The 24,121-nt window shown below is 38.9% G+C and overlaps 1 protein-coding gene across 5 annotated transcripts in view; it reads left to right on the top strand.

The window, feature by feature from the left end:
- pus7 (pseudouridine synthase 7) overlaps positions 1–24,121 on the top strand; it is a 56,835-nt gene that overhangs the window by 20,599 nt on the left and 12,115 nt on the right. For 4 of the 5 annotated variants that reach the window (XR_009515320.1, XM_059987170.1, XM_059987168.1 and 1 more), the window contains exons 6-11: positions 3,233–3,344; positions 7,624–7,701; positions 14,489–14,617; positions 18,460–18,585; positions 23,479–23,540; positions 23,642–23,802. Coding sequence is in view for 4 of the 5 variants with exons in the window: in XM_059987170.1 (XP_059843153.1) it covers positions 3,233–3,344; positions 7,624–7,701; positions 14,489–14,617; positions 18,460–18,585; positions 23,479–23,540; positions 23,642–23,802 (668 nt within the window). In the remaining variant the exon portion in view is untranslated. The remainder of the gene's footprint in view (positions 1–3,232; positions 3,345–7,623; positions 7,702–14,488; positions 14,618–18,459; positions 18,586–23,478; positions 23,541–23,641; positions 23,803–24,121) is intronic. The other variant, XM_059987169.1, reaches the window with a different exon arrangement.

Genomic DNA, 24,121 nt, shown 5'->3' with positions numbered 1-24,121 from the left:
ATGTGCACAGCTTGGTGATTTAATTGTAAATGGGACATGCTGTTTGTCCAAACGTTCTTTATTTGCTCAGTCATTCACTGTCTTAGACAGTAAGCCATCAGCCTTTTGATCTAGAATGTGAGCTTTAGTTTTCCATTTGGTAAGTTTCAAACAATGAGTATGGCTCTTAAATTAATAAGTCTAATTAATAAATCTAGATATAAATAGTAAAAGGATCTCATTCTTTGAGAAGTAGTTTTCAAGCTATTCATAGAAGAAATATTTCTCATTTTCTGAGAAAGGAAGCATAAATCTTTTTAAGCAAGTTGGTTATCATTGAGCCAATAAGTTGACCAATGTTGATATTCAATGATTTATCAGAACCAGGAAAATAAAGCTAATATACAAGTCATAATAGGATGGTAACAGATTATTATTTTTTCTTAGGATCACCTATCTTCTACTAGCCACATACCTTAGGAAATGGCCAATTTGACAAAACACATTGTGCCAAGTTTTTGAACTTGGACGATCCGTCTTTTTTATAAGCATAACTAATTATTTTTATTTGAAAACTGTGTGATTTAACTGAACTATAGAATTAAGCATTGGTCTCCGCAAATGTCTGGGATTGAGATTTTAGTAGTGTGACTTTCTGGATGATTAATGCACTAAGGTAATAGGGAAAAGCTTGAATTACAGTAATGGTCTGCCGAATGACCTTTCTTCTGACATTATTTTGCACATTCATAGCTACAATTCCTGCATGGCCACCTGCAATACACCCACACTAGGATGTTGTTCTACAAATTGAATAATGTTCTGTTTATACTTCTTATGCTTTTCAATGGTTGGACAGAGGTCAAAGCAGCAGGTAAGATGCTTTTCATTCCACTGAAAAGAAATTTCAGCCATTCTGTGCAGTGTCCCAAACTGTGTCCCAAAGATTGTGATATGAGGTTGACAGTTAGAAATACTATTTTATGTAGTTGACCCTTGTATATAAAAATTACTTTCTTCCACAACCATCAATACACGGAGCAAGTGGATGACTATCAATTATACTTGTAGCATATTTTGGTGGATTGTTTGTGCATTACAGATTCCTTATAACGTTTTGACCTGATGTTGCTGAGAAATGTATGGCTCTAGGTAAATAGAACATTTAGTTGCTAAGGTGCAACTGCTTTTTGTCATAGAAGGAGGTAACACAACACTCAATTGAAAACAGGTGAGCTGGAATGATGAACATTTGTTGTACAGTCGAGTTGAATTACAATCTATTATTAAGGAACACAAAACCATCTTTATGCTTCTCTTTGAATGGACATTATTTCAAAGAATGTTCGATAATTCACTGGAAAATTTAATTTTCAACCACTTTACATTCAATAATGTTCTTAACAGATTTCCATTGGATTGCTAATTGAAAATCTGTCACAGGTGAATTTCATCAAACAAAGTAAACCTTATTGGATTTAGGAAAGAAAAAAAGCAGGACTGAATATAAATGCACGAAGTTTTTAATTATTTCTGTTTGGCAAATGTTAATATTCTATGTTGTAGTTTTTAGGACATTTGTAAAGTGTTACATGTGTGTATATATATGCTCTTTGTATTTTGAAACTTAATTGGTTAACTCAAGTAGGACATTTTATCATATTAATTTAAGTCACAAGCATGTTATTTCTGGTAACTGTCAAATATTTTTGAAAAATTAAGTTCTCATAAAGCAGCACTAAGCGAGTTTTCTTTTTGGTGGTTGGAGATTAAAGAGCAACATAACCTAAATCCTAATAAGGTCTGGTTTTTTTCTACATTTACCTGAACCACAAAGAATAGCATTATGGTTCAACATCTGAGTTTAAAGAATAGTTGCTCAGACATTGCACCATTCCCTCAGTACTACACTGTAATACTGTGATCCCAGAACTAAACTCCTGGAATAGATTTGAATCATTGGCCTTCTGACACAGGCAAGGGTACAAATTGATTAGATTATACCAAATACGAGGAAATCTGCAGATGCTGGAAATTCAAGCAACACACACAAAATGCTGGTGGAACGCAGCAGTGCTTCTTCCTGTAAATGCTGCCTGGCTTGCTGCATTCCACCAGCATTTTGTGTGTGTTACATTACTGTACACCAAATAACAGCTTCCACATATTGGAGCATCTTTCTTGTAGCAAAATGTACAAAAAAAGGGACTATTGTGAGATAAGATTGTTCATAATAAAAAATGAAAATTACAAATTTCATGACATTTCAATGATAGTAAATGTGAGTCTGATTATGGTAAATATTTTGCAACGTACTATAGTTTTTGTTCTGGTAAAATATGATAGAATCTTCAGAATGTGTACCTAAACAACATAAAAACTTTCTTGCAATGAGCAGTACCCTACTGCTAAAAAAAAGTTAATGCAAATCAACTGCAGTTAATGCAAATCAAAGAACCCAGTTTCTGGAAATCTGAAATAAAAACAGAAACACAGGCGGCATCTTTGAGAAACAGATAATTTTCAGGTATGACCAGGGGCCGAGACTTGAAGCATTAACTGTTTCTTTTCCCCCCACATGCTGCCTGACCTGCTGGTTGTTTACAGTGTTTTATTTTATTACTACTTCTTCATATTTAAAAAAATTTATTTTGCAAGTTTTGACTGGTGTACAGGCTCAAGAATTGGACAAACAAGAACCAACTAATGTACAGACAAACTATGTTTGGGTCGTTTCACCAAGAAGTTAAGAGAAGACATTTGAATGAAAGGAAAGCATCTATGAAGAAAGAATCAGCATCTGACAGTGCTATCAGAGCTATTGGTCTATTGACCAAGTTCAGTTTATAACAGTTATTCTCTACTGCTATGATATATGCGCGAGGCTGCCAATTAATGAAGTTCAAGGAAAAAGTAGAATAATTTAGAGAATTCACTCCTGAGTTAATGTCCAAGAATTCTGAATTCCAGAATTTGACTTTAATTGTCATAAATCAGATAAAGCATGATTAATGAACTCTAAATCTTGTAGATACTTAAGAGGGCATGCTTTTAATTTCAGGTTGCAAGTCAAATTTGGGAAATTTATTAGGTTCTTCCACAATTCCTTGTGTAGTGTTAAGTACTTAATTAATGTGTTTGTAGTGTGACAACTTGAGGAGAGAAGAAAATGAATGATTTTCCAGTGATGTTTCTCGGTTTAATGAGCAACTTTTTTTTTAAACCCACCCCTCCCCTCCCCCCCCCACCAAAGATCCAAGAAAACATTCGTGGCCCAAAAACAGGGGAACCTACTGCCATTTTGTGCTGTATAAGGAAAACAAAGATACAATGGATGCCATTAATGTGTTGTCTAAATTTCTGAGGTATGTTGAGTTGTCTGTTGTAACATGCCTTTTTTTAGTGTTTTATACATATTAATGAAATATTTTGCCGTTCTACTTTTAGTTAAAGTATCTTAATTAAAATAGATTAAATAATTCTAAGCATACTTTCATTGGTTTGAAGAGGTGGAACAGGTAGAAAGTTTGGATTAAACAGGATTACAGATTGAGAGAACAGTTGGAGTAAAGTTGAGTTGGATGAAAGGGGAGACATTTAAGAATGGCTGACAAAGTAATGGTGAATGGAGACAAAGGGGATATTTAAGGAGAAGAGAAAAGAAAACTAAACCATGCTAAGAGAACTACTGCCACCTCCAACGGGATTCCACCACCAAGCGTATCTTTGTCTACCCTCCCCCACAACTTTCCCACTTTCTGCTTTCTGCAGGGATCACTCCCTATGCAAGTCCCTTGTCCATTCATCCCTCCCCACTGATCTCCTTCTTGGCACTTACCCTTGCAAGCAGAACAAGTACTACACCTGTACCTACACCCCTTCCCTCAGTATTATTCAGGGCCCTAAACAGTCCTTCCAGGTGAGGCAACATTTCACCTGTGAGTCATTTACTGTGAGACCAAACGTAGATTGGGAGATCACTTTGCTGGGCATCTGCACTCAGGTCTGGCAGAACAAGCAGGATCTCCCAGTGTCCATCCATTTTAATTCCACTTCCCATTCCCATTCCGATACGTTCATCCACGGCATCCTCCAGGAACGTAAGTTGCAGGAAGAACACCTTATGTTCCATTTGGGTAACCTCCAATCTGATGGCATGAATATAGCTTTCTCAAACTTTGGATAATGCCCCCACCCCCCCCCCACTCTTTCTCCTTTTCCCTCTTCTTACCTCATCTCCTTGCCCTCCCATCACCTCCCTTTGGTGCTCCTCTGCCCCTTTTTCTTTCTTCCATAGCTTTCTGTCTCTTTCACCAATCAACTTCCCAGCTCTTTACTTCATTCCTCGCCCTCCAGGTTTCACCTATCACCTGGTGTTTCTCTCTCCCCTCCCCCTATCTTTTAAATCTACTCCTCAGCCTTTTTTTCTCCAGTCCTGCCGAGAGGTATTGGCCTGAAACGTTGACCGTACTTTTTTCTATAGATGCTGCCTGGCCTGCTGAGTTCTTCTAGCATTTTGTGCGTGTTGCTTGGGTTTCCAGCATCTGCAGATTTTCTCTTGTCTCTAACCATGCCAATGATTTTCCTGTAATACCATGAGCACTTAACTTGATAAGCAGCCTCATGTGAGACACCTTGTCAAAGGCCTTTTGAACGTCCAAATATACAACATCCACAGCATCCCCTTCATCTATCCTACTTGTAATCTCCTCAAGGAATTCCAGCAGGTTCATCAGGCAAGATTTTCCCTCAAGGAAACCATGCTGACTTTGTCCTATCTTGTCTTGTGTCTCCAAATGCTCCATAACCTCATCCTTAACAATTGATTCTAAGATCTTCCCAACTACTGAGGTCAGGCTAACGGGTCTATAATTTCCTTTCTGCTACCTTCCTCCTTTCTTAAAGAATGGAATGGAATTTTCCAGTCCTCTGAGTCCAATGATTTTTGAAAGATCATTACTAATGCCTCCACAATCTCGACCACTACCTCTATCAGAATCCTAGGATGCAGTTCATCTGGGTGTGAGTGACTTATGTACTTTTAAATCTTTCAGCTTTTTGAGCACCTTTGAAGATTGATGCAAAATACTCTTTTAGTTTATCTGCCATCTCCTTGGCCCCTGTTATTACAGTCGGCCCTCCTTATCCGTGGATTCCGTATGCGCGGATTCAACCAACTGCGGATCTGGAAAACCCGGAAGTTCTCTCTGCAGCACTCGTTGCTTGAGCACGTACAGACTATTTTTTTCTTGTCATTATTCCCTAAACAATACAGTATAACAACTATTTACATAGCATTTACATTGTATTAGGTATTATAACTAATCTAGAAATGACTTAAAAGTACAGGCAGTCCCTGGCTTATGAATGAGTTCCATTCCTGAGTCTGTCTTTAAGTCGGATTTGAAGTCGGAACAGGTACATCCGGTATTGTTTAGTCTCAGTTAGTTAAATGTTTTTCTTAGTATATAGTACATACTTAACCTTTCCATGCTTATAAAACGCTTAAGAAACATACGTATTTCAATAATTAAACCACTGCGTTGCTTAGTAATAATTGTAGCTTTCATTGCGGCAGGGCCTTTCACATTCTCCATTAAAATTGTTCTGATCGTTGACCGACTGTAGCCTAACGCTTTTCCACTGACCGATGGCATTTCACCTCTTTCCGATCACTTTATTACTTCCACCTTATTTTCAATCGTGATCATGATTATTTTTGTGAACAGAAACACTGCGGATTCAGAACTTCGCCGCCAGGTCCTAGTGTCCTCCGCACGGACACTGTTAAATAAAGTCTGGGGTTCCGCTGGATCCTAAAGACCACTGCATTGGTACATGTTAAATAAGGGACTTGAGCATCCGCGAAGTTTGATATCCGTGGGGGGTCCTGGAACCAATCCCTTGTGGATAAGGAGGGCCAACTATATTTCTCTTGCCTTGTTTTCTAGCAGTCCTATATCTTTTATTTTTTAAAATATTCTTGAAAAAACTTTTACTTTGATATTGTTTGCTAGCTTGCTTTCATATTTCATCTTCTAATGATTCCTATAGTTGCTCTCTGTAGGGCTTTAAAAGCTTCCCAATCCTCTACCTTCCGATGAGTTCTTGCCCTGTCTTTGCTTTTACATTAGCTTTGACTTTCCTTGTTAGCCACCTTGTACTGTTTTGCCATTTGAGTATTTCTTTGTTTTTGGAAATCATCTATCTTGCACCTTCCTCATTTTTCCCAGAAACTCACCATTGCTCCGCTGCTGTCCTTCCTGCCAACATCTTCCAATTTACTTTGGCCAACTCCTCTCTCATACCATTGTAACTTCCTTTACTCCACTGAAATACTGCTACATCACTTTCTCCCTATCAAATTTTAAGTTGAACTCAATCATATTGTGATCACTGGTTCCTAAATGTTCTTTTACCTTAAGTTCCTTAATCACCTCCGATTCATTACATAACACCCAATCTAGTATAGCTAATCCCCTAGTAGGCTCAACGACATACTGATCTAAAAAGCCATCTCGTAGGCATTCAACAAACTCAAATCTCTTGAGTTCAATTTCTAATCTGATTTTCCCAATCAACCTGCATGTGGAAATCTCCCATGACTGTCATAACATTGCCCTTTAGACACACCTTTTCTATCCCCTGTTGTAGTCTGTGGTCCACATCCCAGCTACTGTTGAGAGGCCTGTAGATAACTGCCTTCGGGGTCCTTTTACACTTACAGTTTCTGAACTCAAACCACACGGATTCAACATCTTCAGATCCTATGTCACGTCTTTCTATTGATGTGATGCCATCCTCTACCAGCAGAGCCACTCCACCCTCTCTGCCTACCTTCCCATCTCTCCAATACAACTTGCAAGCTTGGACATTTAGCTCCCAACTACAGCCATTCTTCAGCCATGATTCAGTGATGGCCACATCATCATACTTGTCTGTAATAGTGCAACAAGATCATCCACCTTATTTCTTACACTCCCGTATGTAATGAAGCAAACAGCCTATATATATATGTTCCTAGGATTTAAGTCCAAAATAAAATTCTGAGAGCTACCGATGTTTAGGGTTTTAGGGGCATGACTGCATATGTACCACAGTATGTGTTCAACTTCAGAATTTGTTTACATCAATTTAAAATAATCTGATCTGCCAACAGTTTCTTAATTAACAATTTTCTATGGTAGAACCAATAAATCTTTAAATCATTTGTACTGCAGTGAAACTAAGTGTAATAATTTGTAGAGTAATCACTATTTGGCCCTTGCATATAGAAATCACAACAAACCCTTGCTGTCTTACCTTTGTGGCTCAATTTTTTTAAATTCCTAGAATATGGAATAGAATTGCAAGCTTGAAACTGCAGAGAAAAATTCTGAAATCAGTTTGCAAGTTGTGAAGTAGTCCTGCAAACTTTAGTTCTCAGTTTTTATTATTTAAATCAAGTTCAAAGCTAGAAATTGGTTTGAAGCAAGTCTGAGTTGTTGATATCCTTTGCCCTAAAACAGTAGGGAGATTTGTGATAGACCTATGTTTATTTAGATCGAAATTTGAGAAAGAATACCTTTTATGAAACTAAAATGTAACCTTTCAGTTTTGTTTTCCTATTTTATCGTAGAAACATTTTCTTTACTATTTCTGCAGAGTCAAACCAAACATATTTTCATACATGGGAACCAAAGATAAAAGGGCTATAACTGTTCAAGAAATTGCAGTTGTAAAGTAAGTATTAGCAGATAATGAGCTTATAGTCATTAAGATGTCAGAACAATAAACCTTTCAATCACTTAAACACCATTTCTTGTAGAATGTAATTGGCATGTGCTTGTTTTTAGAGATGTTTATTCAAAACCTTAATGGTAGCCTTTTCTTCAGAACTTTTTGCAAACTGGTATTTATTTCCAGGGCTTTATGGTATGGTTACACTTATAGACACTAGTTTGATTTAAATGATGTACACAGAGCCACTTCCAACCAGTTTATTAATGGTGAGCCTTATCAGCAGTTTTTGAACATCAGTGACTGTTTGGTGACATTTAAAAACATTTGAAAATACTTAGAACTGATCATGTTGTTAAATATTTGAAGACAAGATAAGTTGAGTGGTTAAAGAAAACAAAACATTTAAATTGATACACACAAAATGCTGGAGGAACTCAGCAGACCAGGAAGCACTGTGGAAAAGAGTAAACAGTCGACTTTTCGGGACTGGACATTGAGATGAGAAGTCGGTATAAGAAGGTGCAGGAAGGGGAGGAAGTACAATGTAGTAGGTAATAGGTGGGAGGGGAGGTAAAGAGCTGGGAAGTCGATTAGTGGAAGAGATAAAGGGCTAGAGTAGGGGGATCTGATAAAGGAGGACAAAAGGCCATGGAAGAAAAGGCAGGGAAAGGAGCACAAGAGGGAGGTGATGGGCAGGTAAGGACATAGCTGAGAGAGGGAAATGGGAATGGTGAAGAAGAGGAGAGTGGGGCCATTACCAGAAGTTTGCAAAATTGATGCTCATACCATTAGGTTGGAGGCTACTCAGACGGAATATAAAGTGTTGCTCCTCCAACCTGAGTGTGGCTTCATTGCAACAGTAGAGGAGGCCATGGACTGACATGTCAAAATGGGAATGAGAAGTGGAATTAAAATGGATGGCCTCCGGGAGATCCCGCTTTTTTCTGGCAGATGGAGCAGAGTTGCTCATCAAAGCAGCTTTCCAATCTGCTCAGGTCTCACCGAGATACAGGAGAGACGGAATGCATACCGGAAGCACCGAATGCAGTGGATGACCCCAAGAGACTCACAGCTGAAGTGTCGCCTCACTTGGAAGGACTGCTTGGGGCCCTAAATGGTAGGGAGGAGCTGTAAGGTCAGGTGTGGCACTTATTCCACTTGCAATGATAAATGCGTGGAGGGAGATCAATGGGGAGGGACGAATGAACAAGGGAGTCAGGTGGGGAGCGCTCCCTGTGGAAAGCAGAACTTCGGGGATGGGGGGGTGCTGGAGATGTGTATAGTGGTGGGATCCCATTGGAGATAGTGGGAACTTGCGGAGAATTCTGTGCTGGATGCGGGAGGTGGTAGGTGATGACGAGAAGCTCGTCCATGATGGTATGGCAGGTGGATGGGTGAGGGTAGCGTTGAATGTGGAGGAAGGAAAGCCTCTTTCTTTGAAGAAGGAGGACATCTCATTAGTTCTAGAATAAAAAGCCTCATCCTGAGAGCAAATACAGCGGAGATGGAGGAATTGAGAAAAGGAGATGGCGTTTTTACAAGTGACAGGATGGGAAGAGTTATAGTCCAGGTAGCTGTGAGAATCAGTGGGTTTATAAAATATATCATTCAATAAACTGTCTACAAAGATAGAGAAAGGGGAGGGAGGGGTTGGAAATGGACCAGGTTAATTTAAGCACAGGATGGAAATTGGAGACAAAGTTAATGAACTTAACGAGCTCAGCATGAGTACAGGAAGCAACACCAATGCAGTTGTTGATTTAGTGTAGGAAAAGTTGGCGACTGATACCAGTGTAAGCTTGGAACATAGACTGTTCCATGTAACCAACAAGAAGGCAGCATAGCTGGGACTCATGCGAGTGCCCATGGCTACACCTTTTGTTTGGAAGTGGGAGGAACCAAAAGAGAAATTAATGAGAGCAGGGACCAGTTCTGCCAGATGGAGGAGAGTGGTGGTGTAAAAGAAATGGTTAAGTCTGATGTCCAGAAAGAAATGGACAGCTTTGAGGCCTTCCTGATGGGGGTGGGGTGGTGGGGGGGGGGTGAATGTGTATAAGGACTGGATACCTCAAGTGAAAATGAGATGATCAGGTTCAGGGAACTTAAAGTCATTGAAAAGATCACGAGCGTGTGAAGTGTTACGGATGTAGATAGGAAGAGACTGAACCTGGGGGATAAAACACAGTCAGGGTATGCAGTTATAAATTTGATGTGGCAGGAACAAGTAGAAACAGTGTGTTTACCTGGACAAGCCAGTTTATGAATCTTAGGTAGGAGGTGGAGACAGGAGGAGTGGGGTAAGGGAACTATGAGGTCGGTGGTGGTGGATGGGAGATCCTCAGATTTAATCAGGTCAGTAATGGTGCGGATAACAATGGCATGATGCTCCTGGTGGGATCCTGTATTCAAGGGGTAAGAGGAGTTGTCAGAGCTGTCGCCTGGCCTCAGCAAAGTCAAAGTCAGTCCACCAGACTACAGCAACCTTCTTAGTTAAACATTTAATTTAATTATTAAAATACTAATTATCCTGCCTTGTGCATTCCTTCCCATTGTTTTAAGTGGTTTCACCTAAGCTATGTGCATTCAATACACAGATTTGCCAGGAAAACGACTGATAAATGGAAGAGAGTTGGTGCTCTGTTCCTGGGCTCCCCAAGGACTTTTCAGGAATTTAAGGACTTCTGTTTGCACAAATAGTTTTCTTCTTTTATTATGAAGAACAAACATCGTACATCACTATTTTAATCCCTGTTGGAGAGGGGAGGGTTGAATTTTCACTATGACTGCATCATACAGTCATTAATCAATAAGAAACCATTAATTATACCTGAGTAAGCTTGTATTATTAAAGGTACATTGGTATAGCCAAAGAAACAAATGTCTCATTCAGACTTCCATTGGAAAGTCAATTCATTTACTGAAAGCTTATTAACTTTAACAGTTTGTTGAGATTGAAATTTGTGTTATTACTTTAAGTGTGCTTTCTATACAGTGGCATGCAAAAATTTGGGCACCCCTGCTCAAAATTTCTGTTACTGTGAATAGCTAAGCGAGTAAAAGATGACCTGATTTCCAAAAGGCATGAAGTTAAAGATGACACATTTCTTTAATATTTTAAGCAAGATTACTTTTTTATTTCCATCTTTTGTAGTTTCAAGATAACAAAAAAGGAAAAGGGCCCAGAGCAAAAGTTTGGGCACCCTGTATGGTCAGTACTTACTAACACCCCCTTTGGCAAGTATCACAGCTTGTAAATGCGTTCTGTAGCCAGCTAAGAGTCTTTCAATTCTTGTTTGGGGGATTTTCGCCCATTCTTCCTTGCAAAAGGCTTCTAGTTCTTTGAGATTCTTGGGCCGTCTTGTATGCACTGCTCTTTTGAGATCTATCTGAAGATTTTCGATGATGTTTAGGTCGGGGTCTGTGAGGGCCATGGCATAACCTTCAGCTTGCGCCTCTTGAGGTAGTCCATTGTGGATTTTGAGGTGTGTTTGGGATCATTATCCTGTTGTAGAAGCCATCCTCTTTTCATCTTCAGCTTTTTTACAGATGGTATGATGTTTGCTTCCAGAATTTGCTGGTATTTAATTGAATTAATTCTTCCCTCTACTAGTGAAATGTTCCCTGTGCCACTGGCTGCAACACAACCATATAACAATTACAGCACGGAAACAGGCCATCTCCGCCCTTCTAGTCTGTGCCAAACACTTACTCTCACCTAGTCCCACCGACCTGCACTCAGCCCATAACCCTCCATTCCTTTCCTGTCCATATACCTATCAAATTTTACTTTAAATGACAATATCGAACCTGACTGTACCACTTCTACTGGAAACTCGTTCCACACAGCTACCACTCTCTGAGCAAAGAAGTTTGTTGTGTTACCCCTAAACTTTTGCCCCCTAACTCTCAACTCATGTCCTCTTGTTTGAATCTCCCTTACTCTCAATGGAAAAAGCCTATCCATGTCAACTCTATCTATCCTGCTCATAATTTTAAATACCTCTATCAAGTCCCACCTCGACCCTCTACGCTCCACAGGATAAAGACCTAATTTGTTCAACCTTTCTCTGTAACTTAGGTGCTGAAACCCTGGTAACATTCTAGTAAATCTCCTTTGTATTTTCTCTATTTTGTTGACATCTTTCCTATAATTCAGTGACCAGAACTGTACACAATACTCCAAATTTGGCCTTACCAATGCCTTCTACAATTTTAACATTACATCCCAACTCCTATACTCAATGCTCTGATTTCTAAAGGCCAGCATACCAAAAGCTTTCTTCACCATCCTATCCACATGAGATTCCACCTTCAGGGAACTATACACCATTATTCCTAGATCACTCTGTTCTACTGCATTCCTCTATGCCCTACCATTTGCCATGTATGTCCAATTTTGATTAGTCCTACCAAAATGTAGCACCTCACACTTATCAACATTAAACTCCATCTGCCATCTTTCAGCCCACTCTTCTAACTGGCTTAAATCTCTCTACAAGCTTTGAAAGCCTACTTCATTATCCACAATGCCACCTATCTTAGTATCATCTGCACACTTACTAATCCAATTTACCACCCCATCATCCAGATCATTAATGTATATGACAAACAACATTGGACCCAGTACAGATCCCTGAGCCACACCACTAGTCACCAGCCTCCAACCCGACAAACAGTTACCCACTACTATTCTCTGGCATCTCCCATCCAGCCACTGTTGAATCCATTTTACTACTTCAATATTAATACCTAATGATTGAACCTTCCTAACTAACCTTCCGTGTGGAACCTTGTCAAAGGCCTTACTGAAGTCCATATTGACAACATCATCCACTGCTTTACCCTCATCAACTTTCCTAGTAACCTCTTCAAAAAATTCAATAAGATTTGTCAAATATAACCTTCCACGCACAAATCCATGTTGACTGTTCCTAATCAGACCCTGTCTATCCAGATAATTATATATACCATCTCTAAGAATACTTTCCATTAATTTACCCACCACTGACGTCAAACTTACAGGCCTATAATTGGTAGGTTTACTCTTAGAACCCTTTTTAAACAATGGAACAACATAAGCAATATGCCAATCCTCTGGCACTATCCCCATTTCTACTGACATTTGAAATATTTCTGTCAGAGCCCCTGCTATTTCTACACTAACTTCCTTCGAGGTCCTAGGGAATATCCTGTCAGGACCCGGAGATTTATCCACTTTTATATTCCTTAAAAGCGCCAGTACTTCCTCCTCTTTAATCATCATAGTTTCCATAACTTCCCTACTTGTTTCCCTTACCTTACACAATTCAATATCCTTCTCCTTAGTGAATTCCGAAGGAAATAAATTGTTCAAAATCTCCCCCATCTCTTTTGGCTCCATTCTGATTCTTAAAGGGACCAATTTTATCCCTCACTATCCTTTTGCTATTAATATAACTGTAGAATCCCTTCGGATTTATTTTCACCTTACTTACCAAAGCAACCTCCTATCTTTTAGCTTTTCTAATTTCTTTCTTAAGATACTTTTTATATTCTTTATATTCCTTGAGCACCTCATTTACTCCATGCTGCTTATATTTATTGTAGATATCTCTCTTTTTCCAAACCAAGTTTCCAATATCCCTTGAAAGCCATGGCTCTCTCAAACTTTTAACCTTTCCTTTCAATCTAACAGGAACATAATGATTCTGTATCCTCAAAATTTCATCTTTAAGGGTGAAAGTGCAAAGCATGATCAATCCACCCCCGTGCTTAATAGTTGGAGAGGTGTTCTTTTCATGAAATTCTGCACCTTTTTTTTCTCCAAACATACCTTTGTTCATTGCCGCCAAGAAGTTCTATTTTAACTTCATCAGTCCACAGGACTTGTTTCCAAAATGCATCAGGCTTGTTTAGGTGTTCCTTTGCAAACTTCTGATGCTGAATATTGTGGTGAGGATGCAGTTAAGGATTTCTTCTGATGGCACTTCCATGAAGGTCATATTTGTGCAAGTGTCACTGCACAGTAGAACAATGCACTGCCACTCCAAAGTCTGCTAAATCTTCCTGAAGGTCTTTTTCAGTCAAACGGGGGTTTTGATTTTCCTTTCTAGCAATCCTACAAGCAGTTCTCTCAGAAAGTTTTCTTGGTCTTCCAGACCTCAACTTAACCTCCTCTGTTCCTGTTAACCGCCATTTCTTAATTACATTACGAACTGAGGAAATAGCTACCTGAAAATGCTTTGCTATCATCTTACAGCCTTCGCTTGCTTTGTGGGCATCATTTATTTTAACTTTCAGAGTGCTAGGCAGCCGCTTAAAGGAGCCCATGGCTGCTGATTGTTGGGACAAAGTTTGAGGAGTCAGGGTATTTATAAAACTTTGAAATTTGCATCACCTGGCCTTTCGTAACGATGAGTGTGAATAGGCCATAGCCCTAACAAGCTGATTAATGTCTGAGACCTTGGTAAAAGTTATCTGAAAGCTCAGATCTCTTGGTGTGCCCAAACTTTTGCATGGTGCTCCTTTCCTTTTCTTCACTCTAAAATTATAAAAAAAAACAAAAATAATACACTAATCTTGCTTAAGATGTTGAAAAGAATGTTTCATCTTTAACTTTATGACTTTTGGAGATCAGTTCATCTTCTACTCACTTAACTATTCACAGTAACAGAAATTTTGACAAGGGGTGCCCAAACTTATGCATGCCATTGTATTAATATCATTTCAATTGAAATGAGAATCTGAAATTTTATAACCTGTTTCTATTTGTATCATGTTGATGCTATTTTTTTAAATTTCTTAACAGAATCACAGCGCAGAGACTTTCTCATCTAAACAAATGTTTAATGAACTTCAGGCTAGGCAATTTCAGTTACAAAAAATATCCCTTGAAATTGGGAGAATTGCAAGGAAATCATTTTACAATTGTTCTAAGGTAAGATTTTTGTGGAAACAAGAGAAATCTGTTGTAAGTACATCGCTAAAGTTATAGTATCATGGGTATAGTATGTTGGTGCCAGAAAGCGTTGTAACACTTACAGGCTATCCCCAACACCCTCTCAGGTGTTTTGGTTGTTAATGCAAACAGTACATTTCATTTTTATGTTTTGATGTGCAGGTGATAAATGAATTTGAATCTTGAATTTTGATAAAGTCAGTTGTCCCATGGTAACATAGCAGTTAGCATGGCTATTACAGCTGTGGGTGTCAGAGCTTGGAGTTCAATCCCAGCACCCTCTGCAAGGAGTCTTTACATCTTCCCCATGGAATGCTTGGCTTTTCCCTGGGTGCTTCAGTTTCCTCCCACAGTCCAAAGACACACTAATTCATCATTTGTAAATTGTCCCGTGATTAGGTTAGGGTTAAATTGGGTTTGTGGAGGGTAGCTGGGGACAGCATTGCTCAAAGGGCCAAAAGGTCTACTTCATGCTGTATCACTAAATTAATTAATTGACTTAGTCTTAATACAAACGTGCATTATTTCTTAAAAGTCCTTGCCTTTCTACGACTGTGCAGGGTGGAGGTTAATCTGTTAAAAGTTTCCGTCTTTACCTGCTGTAACATTGTGCGCAGATCTGTGTTATGTGTATGACAGGGTCCAAATGATGCAATATAGCAAGTGTCTCCATGTTCTAGACGTCTAATTTTGTTGGCAAGTCTCATCCTGAATCTGAAGGGGTGGGTGTAAATTGGTGACCTCTATCCATGTATTTGTTTCTTCATTGTCAAACAGGAGAAATTGTACTGGGGATAAGGAATCGGCAAAGAAATTAAATAGTTTGTCCTCATCTTCTCAGAAGAGCCATAAATCTTGTGAGAATGCGTAGCTGAAATAAATGAGCATCGGTAAAAATAGTGAAACTGTAGTAAAGAAATTAATGAGACTGAAAGCCACCTGGTGCTTTCTGAAAGTCCTCAGTAGCTGCATCCGAAGGTTTGGAAAAAGCAGAATATTGAGACACTGGAAGCACGTTCCAAAATCTGTAACAGATAGCATACAGTATAGGAATAAAATACTTGTTTTCAGAAGGAATGGTTGTGACTACTAGGGAATGGGAAAGGTTTCAATTTGGGCATCCACTATTGACAATCTCTTATTAATTTGAATGAGGGGAGCTTAGTGTAATATATTAATGTTTGCCAACAATCAAAGCTTAGATACATAAAGGGTTCGAGCAGATGTAGATAGGTTTGTTGAGCTGTCGAGGACGTAGTAGGAAGATGGTAATGTAGAAGTATGGAATGTCATCCACTTTCACTTGTTACATACACCTGTTAGGGTGCATTCTCCAAATACCTTATGAGGTAACCGTAGCCTTCAGCCAGGAGCATATGTCATCAGGTGGTTTCCAACCTTCACAGAGTGTTTCAGCCCTTAACTATGACCCTCTCCAGTTGTCGGGCCGGCACTGGTGGCCAAATCACTGCCCATCTGCTCCTGGCTTCTAGCTTTCCTCCTCTCACCTACTCCAAATCCAACAAGAAGCTTGTTCTGCCTCTTCCCCCATCCTACGAGCTGGTTGTTTTTTCCCTTTTGTCCAGGCCCAGAGCTGACAACAATCACCACACTGATTTGGCTGGGAAACCTCTGCAGCCGATCTCCACAGGGAACAACTATGCCTGCCATCCCTTGTCTTTGCATCCTGCACTAAGGGCTGGTACTTCAAGGCCTTTCTTTCGTGGATTTCATCCCATCCCTCCTCCCATGGCACCATCAGCTCAACCAGATTTGATTTCCGGTCTTCAGTTGACCACAATACAATGTCCGGGCAAAGGCTTATGTGCACTGCCTCCGGGAACTGCAGCCTCCTTCCCACATCAACCCTCGTCTCCCAGGACCTGGCCGTTAGCAGCAGATTTAGCTTTGGTTGTTTGGTTATGAAAGGCCTGGCTCCCTCTTTGATGAAGGTGATGGCCTTCCTCAAATCTGTGCCTGCCGTCCTCTTCTTGCATCTCTCTCGCTCTAGTGTGTCAGTAAGAGCCAGCAGCACTTTATCATGGCACCACCTATACCGCCCTTGAATTAGAGCTGTTTTACACCCGGACAGTGTATGAGCCAGTGTCTCCTTTTGACCACAGAGCTTACAATTTGGGTCCTCTCTCATCCCCCATGTGTACAGATGTATTGGCGAAGGAAGGGTGTCATACACGGATCGCAAGAGAAAGGAAATACAGAAGGGCTCCAGTCTCCATAACTCTGCCCATGAGATCTTGTGCTTGGGCAGATCCCATTTTGTCCAGGCACCTGGGACACTTGTTCCACTGCCTTTGACATCTGCTTCTCTTCCTCACGGATCTGTACTTCTGCCTGTACCATTTCTCGCCTGTTCCGTGTGCTTGCGTTTCCTCACTGCCGGAAGTGAACTGAGCTGAGGCCTTGCCCCCCGATGCGGGGGTTGCTGATGAGAGAAAACAGTGTACTATTTTTAAATGGTAGAAGATTGGAAGGTGTCTGTGATCAGAGGAATGTAGGTGATCTTGATACAAATCTCTTAAAGCTAACATGCAGGTAGAACAAGCATTTAGGTCAATAAATAGTGCATTGGTTTTATTGCAAGTGGATTTGAATTAAGAATAAAAATATCCTGTGTCATTTATATGTGGAACTGATGAGACCACATTGGGGACATTGTGCACAGCTCTATTTAATAATACATCCTATTTAATAATGATATGCCTGCATCTGTAGTGTATGTTCACCTGATTGATTCTTTAAACTGGGGGTTTGTTCGATATGGATTGTCTATCCAGAGTAGACCTTTCACCCTTGGGGTCAGAGTAGACTTTCACCCTTGAGGTCAGAACAATGAGAAATTATCTCATTGAAATGTACAAAATTCCAATAGGGTTTAACCAGGTAGATTAAGGGATATGTTTCTCTGAGCTGGGATATCCAGAACTAAGGATGACAAGCTCAAAGTAAAAGCAACTGAGATGAGAAGAATTATCTTCACCCTAAGAAAAGTGAATCTTTGAACATTTCTATCCAATGATTTGCGGAGGCTCAGTCATCCAGTATTGATGTGATACCGTGTGATATATTTACTCATGTTAAGATAATTGAGTGAGATTGTATGAGAAGGTGGCGTTGGAGTAAAATACATTCATGGTCATGTTTGTAGTGGAACAGATGCAGGTGGCCAAGTAATCAACTTTTATTATTTATTTGTTATTCTATCCTCGAATGAATTTGTAACCTCTATGTTCTTTTGAGCATTAAACCTAGAAGAAGAAAATGAAGGGAACTTGATTTTAAATCTCAATGGAAAACTAAGTCTACGGTCCAGATGGTGTGATTGGTTAAAAGTAGATGTTTGGATATTAGCTTTAACACAGCAATTTCTCTTTATTAAAGATAGGCTATATTTTGGAACAGGATTTGATAGACATTGCTATCTACACTAACATTTGATAGTCAACGAATATACTATTGTCCTTGAGACAAACAAAATTATCAATTTGGAAGCTTATCTTAACTGCACATAAGATGGTTATAGAAATAGTTACTTATCTCACATTTGAGTGCAAAAAAAGACAGCATACAAGCATAAAACTAAACTTTCATTATCTTTATTATCATTGAAGAATGGAAGAGGCTCTGTTTAGCATCACAAACTACTGATCTTTGGCAGTGAATTGTTCAATAAACTGTTAAAAGGAAAAGGGAAACCACAAGGGTGTGTTTAAATTGACAAGTCATGTTGACAATCTTGCCTGTTAAATTTTGTAATCACGTGTTGGGAGCTGTATTTATGGTTTGGTTTTATATTCTATTAGGAATATCACTGGATCAGATTTGCAAGTAGAGCATGCCATGACTTCACTCAGGGATATCGGATTTATTAACTACTATGGAATGCAAAGATTTGGAACAACAGCAGTTCCTACTTACCAAGTGGGAAAGTAAGTTGTACCTTCATTAAGAATTGTAGAAACTGCAGAATAAAATATTGCTCTGAAAATAAAAACAACAGCTAATTATTCTTGGTTCATTTCCCAGAGAAAATAAAAATGGTAGATCCTAAACATGGCCCCCAAATTGATTGCTTGTCTTTGTTGTAATTGAAAACATTCTTGATAACTGAAGCTTATGCATCTCACCAAACAGCCAAGAAAATTAAAAGAGCTTGCATCAATGTAAGAATTTTTCATCTAATATCCAAGGGTGCTTCGCAGCAAGGAGTACTTTTGAAATTGAGCCAATGTGAATAAATTGGTGGATAACCTGTATTCAGCAAAGCTCTAGAGAGACAATGAGATAAAAGATTGATTTTACTCATGTTGGTTGAAGGATAAAAGTTCAACAGAAATCTTGTAGTTTTGAGGATCTTTCCAAGTTAAACTACATGGGGTGCCATGGTAGCATAGCAGTTATCATGACACAGTTACGATTTGGGCGTCAGAGTTCAATTCCAATGTCCTCTGTAAGCAAGGTTGTATGCTCCTTTCCATGTGCATGTAGTTTTCCTCCAAGGCTCCAGTTTCCTCCTGCAGTCCAAAGATGTACCAGTTAGTAGGTTAATTGGTCATTGTAAATTGTCCTGTAACTAGGCTAGGGCTAAATCAGTGGGTTGCTAGGCAGCACGGCTCAAAGCACCAGAAGGGCCTGTTCTGCGCTGTGTCTCTAAATAAGGTTATTTAAAGAAAGTGGTTAAATAGGTCCTCATCCAGGAAATGGTAAATCTGATAAGCAGAGCTCAACAATGCATTGAAAAGTCTGCTGAGATTATGTGTTCATAATGTGATTGAACACCTGAACTTCTAACTTGGAGGTTGGAGTGCTATAGCTGAGCTACTTCTAATCCTCAAACTACTTCGGTGTAAGAACCAAAACATTTTTGACTCTTATTCTGACCAAATTCTGTTTATTTAAGTAAATTTTAAAACTTGTCTCACAAGCTTTCAATGTTCTTGATTTTAAAAAAAGGTAGTTACAAATATTAAAATTAATTGTCTTCATTTCATATTAAGTAATACCATTACTGACAAATAAAATAGTTAAATTATTAATCTTCATTGAAGTGAATTTGGTCCAAAGTTGTTTGATGTAGTTAAAATCCACACTATAAGAAAGACAAATGTCAAATTAAACCAGGGTTTTACTTGTTTCTGTCTGTCTGTCTTACTATATTTGTCAACTGTCAATTTATCTATACTATCCTTTGGCCTTAACAATAACATGCTTACAGTTACTGATTGCAGCTGCCAATTTCCTGATGTAGAATGATGTGCTTGAAGCAGGCTGTTATTTTTCAGAAACACTCTGCACTCATGATAGATTTGGCAATTCAAGTCATAGTTTGCTGAGTACTTCAAAAAGATTCCCGCTGCTGCCTGTGAGCAGGCAGTTTGTACTTTCTCCCCGTGACCACATGGGTTTCCTCAGGGTGTTCATTGCAAAGACGAATCGGTTGGTAGGTTAATTGGTCATTGTAAATTGTTCAGTGATTCGGCTAGGGTTAAATTGGGAGTTGCTGGGCAATAAGGCTGAAAGGACCTACTCCATGCCATATCTCAATAAATAAATAACTGCTATTTTCACACCTTGATTGTCATTCACTTTTGCATTGTGTAGCCTGGGTTCTGAAAGCTCCATTGAGGTGGTCTTCAATTGTATTACTAAAGAGAAAGTGAAGTAAGATTTACAAAAACAAATAGTGTTAATAAAACAAGTAGGCCAGAATAGATCATAGGAGAAGAATTAGCCTATCTAGCCCATTTCATCATGGTTGATTAATTTCCCTTTTAACCTCTTTTTTTACACAGAGGGTTGTGAGTGCCTGGAATGACTTGCCAGGGATGGTGGTGGAGGCTAAAACATTAGGGGTATTTAAGAGCCTTTTGGACAGGCACATGGATGAAAGAAAAATAGAGGGTTATGGGGTAGTGTGGGTTTAGTAATTTTTTTTAAAGGACTATATGGGTTGGCACAACATGGAGGGCTGAAGGGCCTGTATTGTGCTGTAATGTTCTATGGTTCTTTCTCCCCATAAATAATAGAAATTATAGTACCTTTCTGTGTAGGTCTCTTTAACAATCCTTATACTACCATGATTACGTGCACATTTGGTTACGTAATACTAGTCACGTCAGTTTTTTGCTTTGGCTGATCTCATTGGTTTGTAGATCTTCAGTTCTCTAATGGCCTTTGTTGTTTCGTAGTGCTACCCAGTCAGGTAAGCTACGATAGTGGTCAGGCACTTCTGACTTGGATTATGATGACGATGCATCTTGAGAGCTGCCACAGAGCTAATAACAAGAATTATCTTTAGATTTTCCTTTCTTGTCACACCATTTTTTTCTTTTTCTTACTTTATCTGCACATTTTCTTTAAAAAAAAGATTCCTTAAGATTGTTACAGCCAGGAGCAGGGGGTGGGTGGGGGGAGAGTAGTGGAGATAAGTTCCCACTACCTATTAAATGCTCCCAATGCTGTACATCTCAAATAGCCCCTGACAACCAAGTCTAGCTCCTGGCCTTCACATGTAGTTTAACTACTAAACCTTGCAAAACTGTTTCGACAGGAAAAGGGGCAAAGACGGGTTACTGGCGCCTTAAAGCTGGTCACTTTGGGCTGATGGGGCCCGTCAGCCATTTTTTTGCAGTTCATCTAGGAGAAGGAAAACGCTGATCTTAAATCTTCACTACCTTGCAGCTATATCCACTCATGGTGAAGGCTTGGGGAGTAAACCCTGAAGAAATAACTGGAACTGGAGTCCCTAATGTGGTCCTACGTTGACTGGCATCTCCTGCAACAACACTGGTACCAAACTGTATTTGACCCTGTCATTCCTTTGGACTCATCAGCTGCATGGAGAGAGGGAGCCTGCTACATGGGCAACAGTTTGTTCTCCATATTGTACTTTCCTGGCTTGTGTACAGCTGGGATGCAACATTCATGATCGACTCCAACCAAGGGAGGGCCCTTCAAATCTCATGGTTTCCTCTCATTTGAATTCAAGCTGCACGTGCATCTTGCAGGAAGAGAATTCATCGCCATGCCGTAGAGCATTTTAAAAACGATGCATCTATTTCACTTTCCAGCCCAAACTAGTGAAAAGGCTGTCAGTCGTTTATTGCATATTTACGGAGATAATGTCAAAGCTAACAGAAAAAAAAGTACATTCTGAACTTTGTGCATCACTGGGCTAGAATCCAACTTCAGCCAAAATTTGAACACCAGAATGTGGTGACTAGCATTGGCTCAAAACTAAATATAATAACAGTGGACCTAATATTTCAGGCAGATGTTTATATCCAAACTACTGGAGTGCTTTCATTCACAGGCATTTTTGCAGTTGTTCTAGGAAAACCAAAATTTAATGCCTTGGAGGCACCATTTTAGTCAAGTTTGTAATCTTACGGATTTTGGGTTTTGCCATCAGAAACCAATTAAATTTTCCACAAAAGGTTACAATTTGCAGTTTCAGTCTAAGTATCAAATGAAATGTAAAAAGTTAATTACAGCCTGTCATTTTCAGTGGGAATGAAAGTTTACAATTTTAAAAGAAAAGTAACATTTCTATTTTTAATGTTTATTAACAAATCTTTTAATGCAATGGGGTGGCACGATAACCCACTGGTTAGCGCAACTGCTTTAGCACCAGTGATCACATCAGGGTTTGGTGCCTGTTGCTATCTGTAAGGAGTTTACACTTGACTTCCTGCGACCACATGTGTTTTTCTGGGTGCTCTGGTTTCCTTTCGCATTCCAAACACGTATGGTTAGGGTTAGTAAGTTGTGGGTATGCTTTGTTGGCTCCAGAAGCGTGGTGACAATTATGGCTGCCCTGCAGAATCCTCGCCGATAAGATGCAAATGAAGCATTTCACTGTATGTTTCTATGTACATGTGACAAATAAAGCTAATCTTTAAGATCTTTAACTTTTCCCTTTGTCTTTTTGTCTTTCTTGCTCTCCGTCATACATTCTTCCTGTATCTAATTTGACACTAATTTATACCAATGTTGCTTTATTCAAACCTTGCACTATATTTCACAATCCTTCAAAGTATGGAAATAGCAGTTAAATGCCAAATGCCCTACATAAGATCTGTGTCACCCCATTTCCATTGATTTGCAGGGCAGAGTATATTCAGTATTAAATGGGCAAGTGAAATTTTTAACCTAAGTTTCCACTTGTATTTTTTTATTGTTTATTTTCTGATATTTGTGTAGTTTCTCATAAGGCCATATTGAAACACATAATCTCCCGTTTCTTTAATTTCTTAAGAACACAACCACTTTGTGGGAATCAAAAATCCTGACTGAATCTTACATGAATCTATATAGTAATGAATTAATTCCTCATTCCCTTCGTACCACACCCACTGGACAACCAAGTATGAGTGTTGTGCTGATTTTAAAGAAATTAAGTATGTTCGTGAAATCCAGTTCCTGAATTAAGCTTTCACTAGTGAGCTTGACTTGCTCATAGGAATGAAAATCATTTCACTTTTTATGACATTGCAAATAGATCTATTCTTCAATGTGTTATTGGCAATTCCGGACCTTGTGGGTGTTAGTCTTTTAAATTAGTTTTCCAACTGTACAGTAGATCTCTGAAAGCAGCATAATCATTATTACTGTTTCACTGCACTTGAGGCCTCCTGCATTGTTGTGTGCAAAGAGGGAAAATCTAATATATTTGAATTCATTAAAATAATCAAATTCCATCAAAGTAAGTACGTTCATTCAAAAGTGTACTTGTTCTGTTACTTTGATTCAACTATTTGCAGGTAGAAAGTCTGTTGCTGCTTTTTTATTATATATTTTGATTATTGTAATTTATTATTTAGAGCAATTCTACAAAACAATTGGACTGAAGTTATTGATCTGATCTTGAAGCCGCGGCCGGGAGGTAGGAATAATTTGTTGGTAAGCAGATGCAAATTTTAGTAGTCCACACACTAGCCTGGAAAAGTTTGGAAATGTTTAATACTACTTTTGTCTTGCCTTTAGCAGAGAGAGGATATCTGGTGAAATGCAGGGAAGAATGGGCTCGAACTAAGGACCCTGAAGCTGCATTAAAAAAGCTTCCTGTGAAAAGGTGTGTGGAAGGACAGTTGCTCCGAGGTCTAGCAAAATATGGAATGAAGAACATTGTCTCTGCATTTGGAATGGTAAGTTTTACCTACGTAGTTAGATGGAGTATTAACTGATGGTTAAATGGTTTGCTCATGTGAAACATGTTTTTTGAATATCTTTTATCAGTTCACAGAAAGTTATTTTGTTGAGTTTTGATGGAATTTAAGTTTATCTTAAGGAAGAGTATAATGTATTATACTATAGTTAAAAGCTTTTCTTTGATTTTAGTAAAGCTTATGATCCTCTTTCTATTGATTACATCTATTCATAAATAATTTTGGATGTCAATTTAAAACAAATCTACATCAAAATTAGGGAAGAAGATTTTTCTTTATTATTTACTAATGTCTTGGA

Source organism: Hypanus sabinus, chromosome 13, assembly GCF_030144855.1.
Source record: "Hypanus sabinus isolate sHypSab1 chromosome 13, sHypSab1.hap1, whole genome shotgun sequence".
NCBI lineage: Eukaryota > Metazoa > Chordata > Chondrichthyes > Myliobatiformes > Dasyatidae > Hypanus > Hypanus sabinus.
The sequence above is the reverse complement of the archived record's forward strand: the minus strand, read 5'-3'. Positions and strand labels throughout refer to the sequence as shown.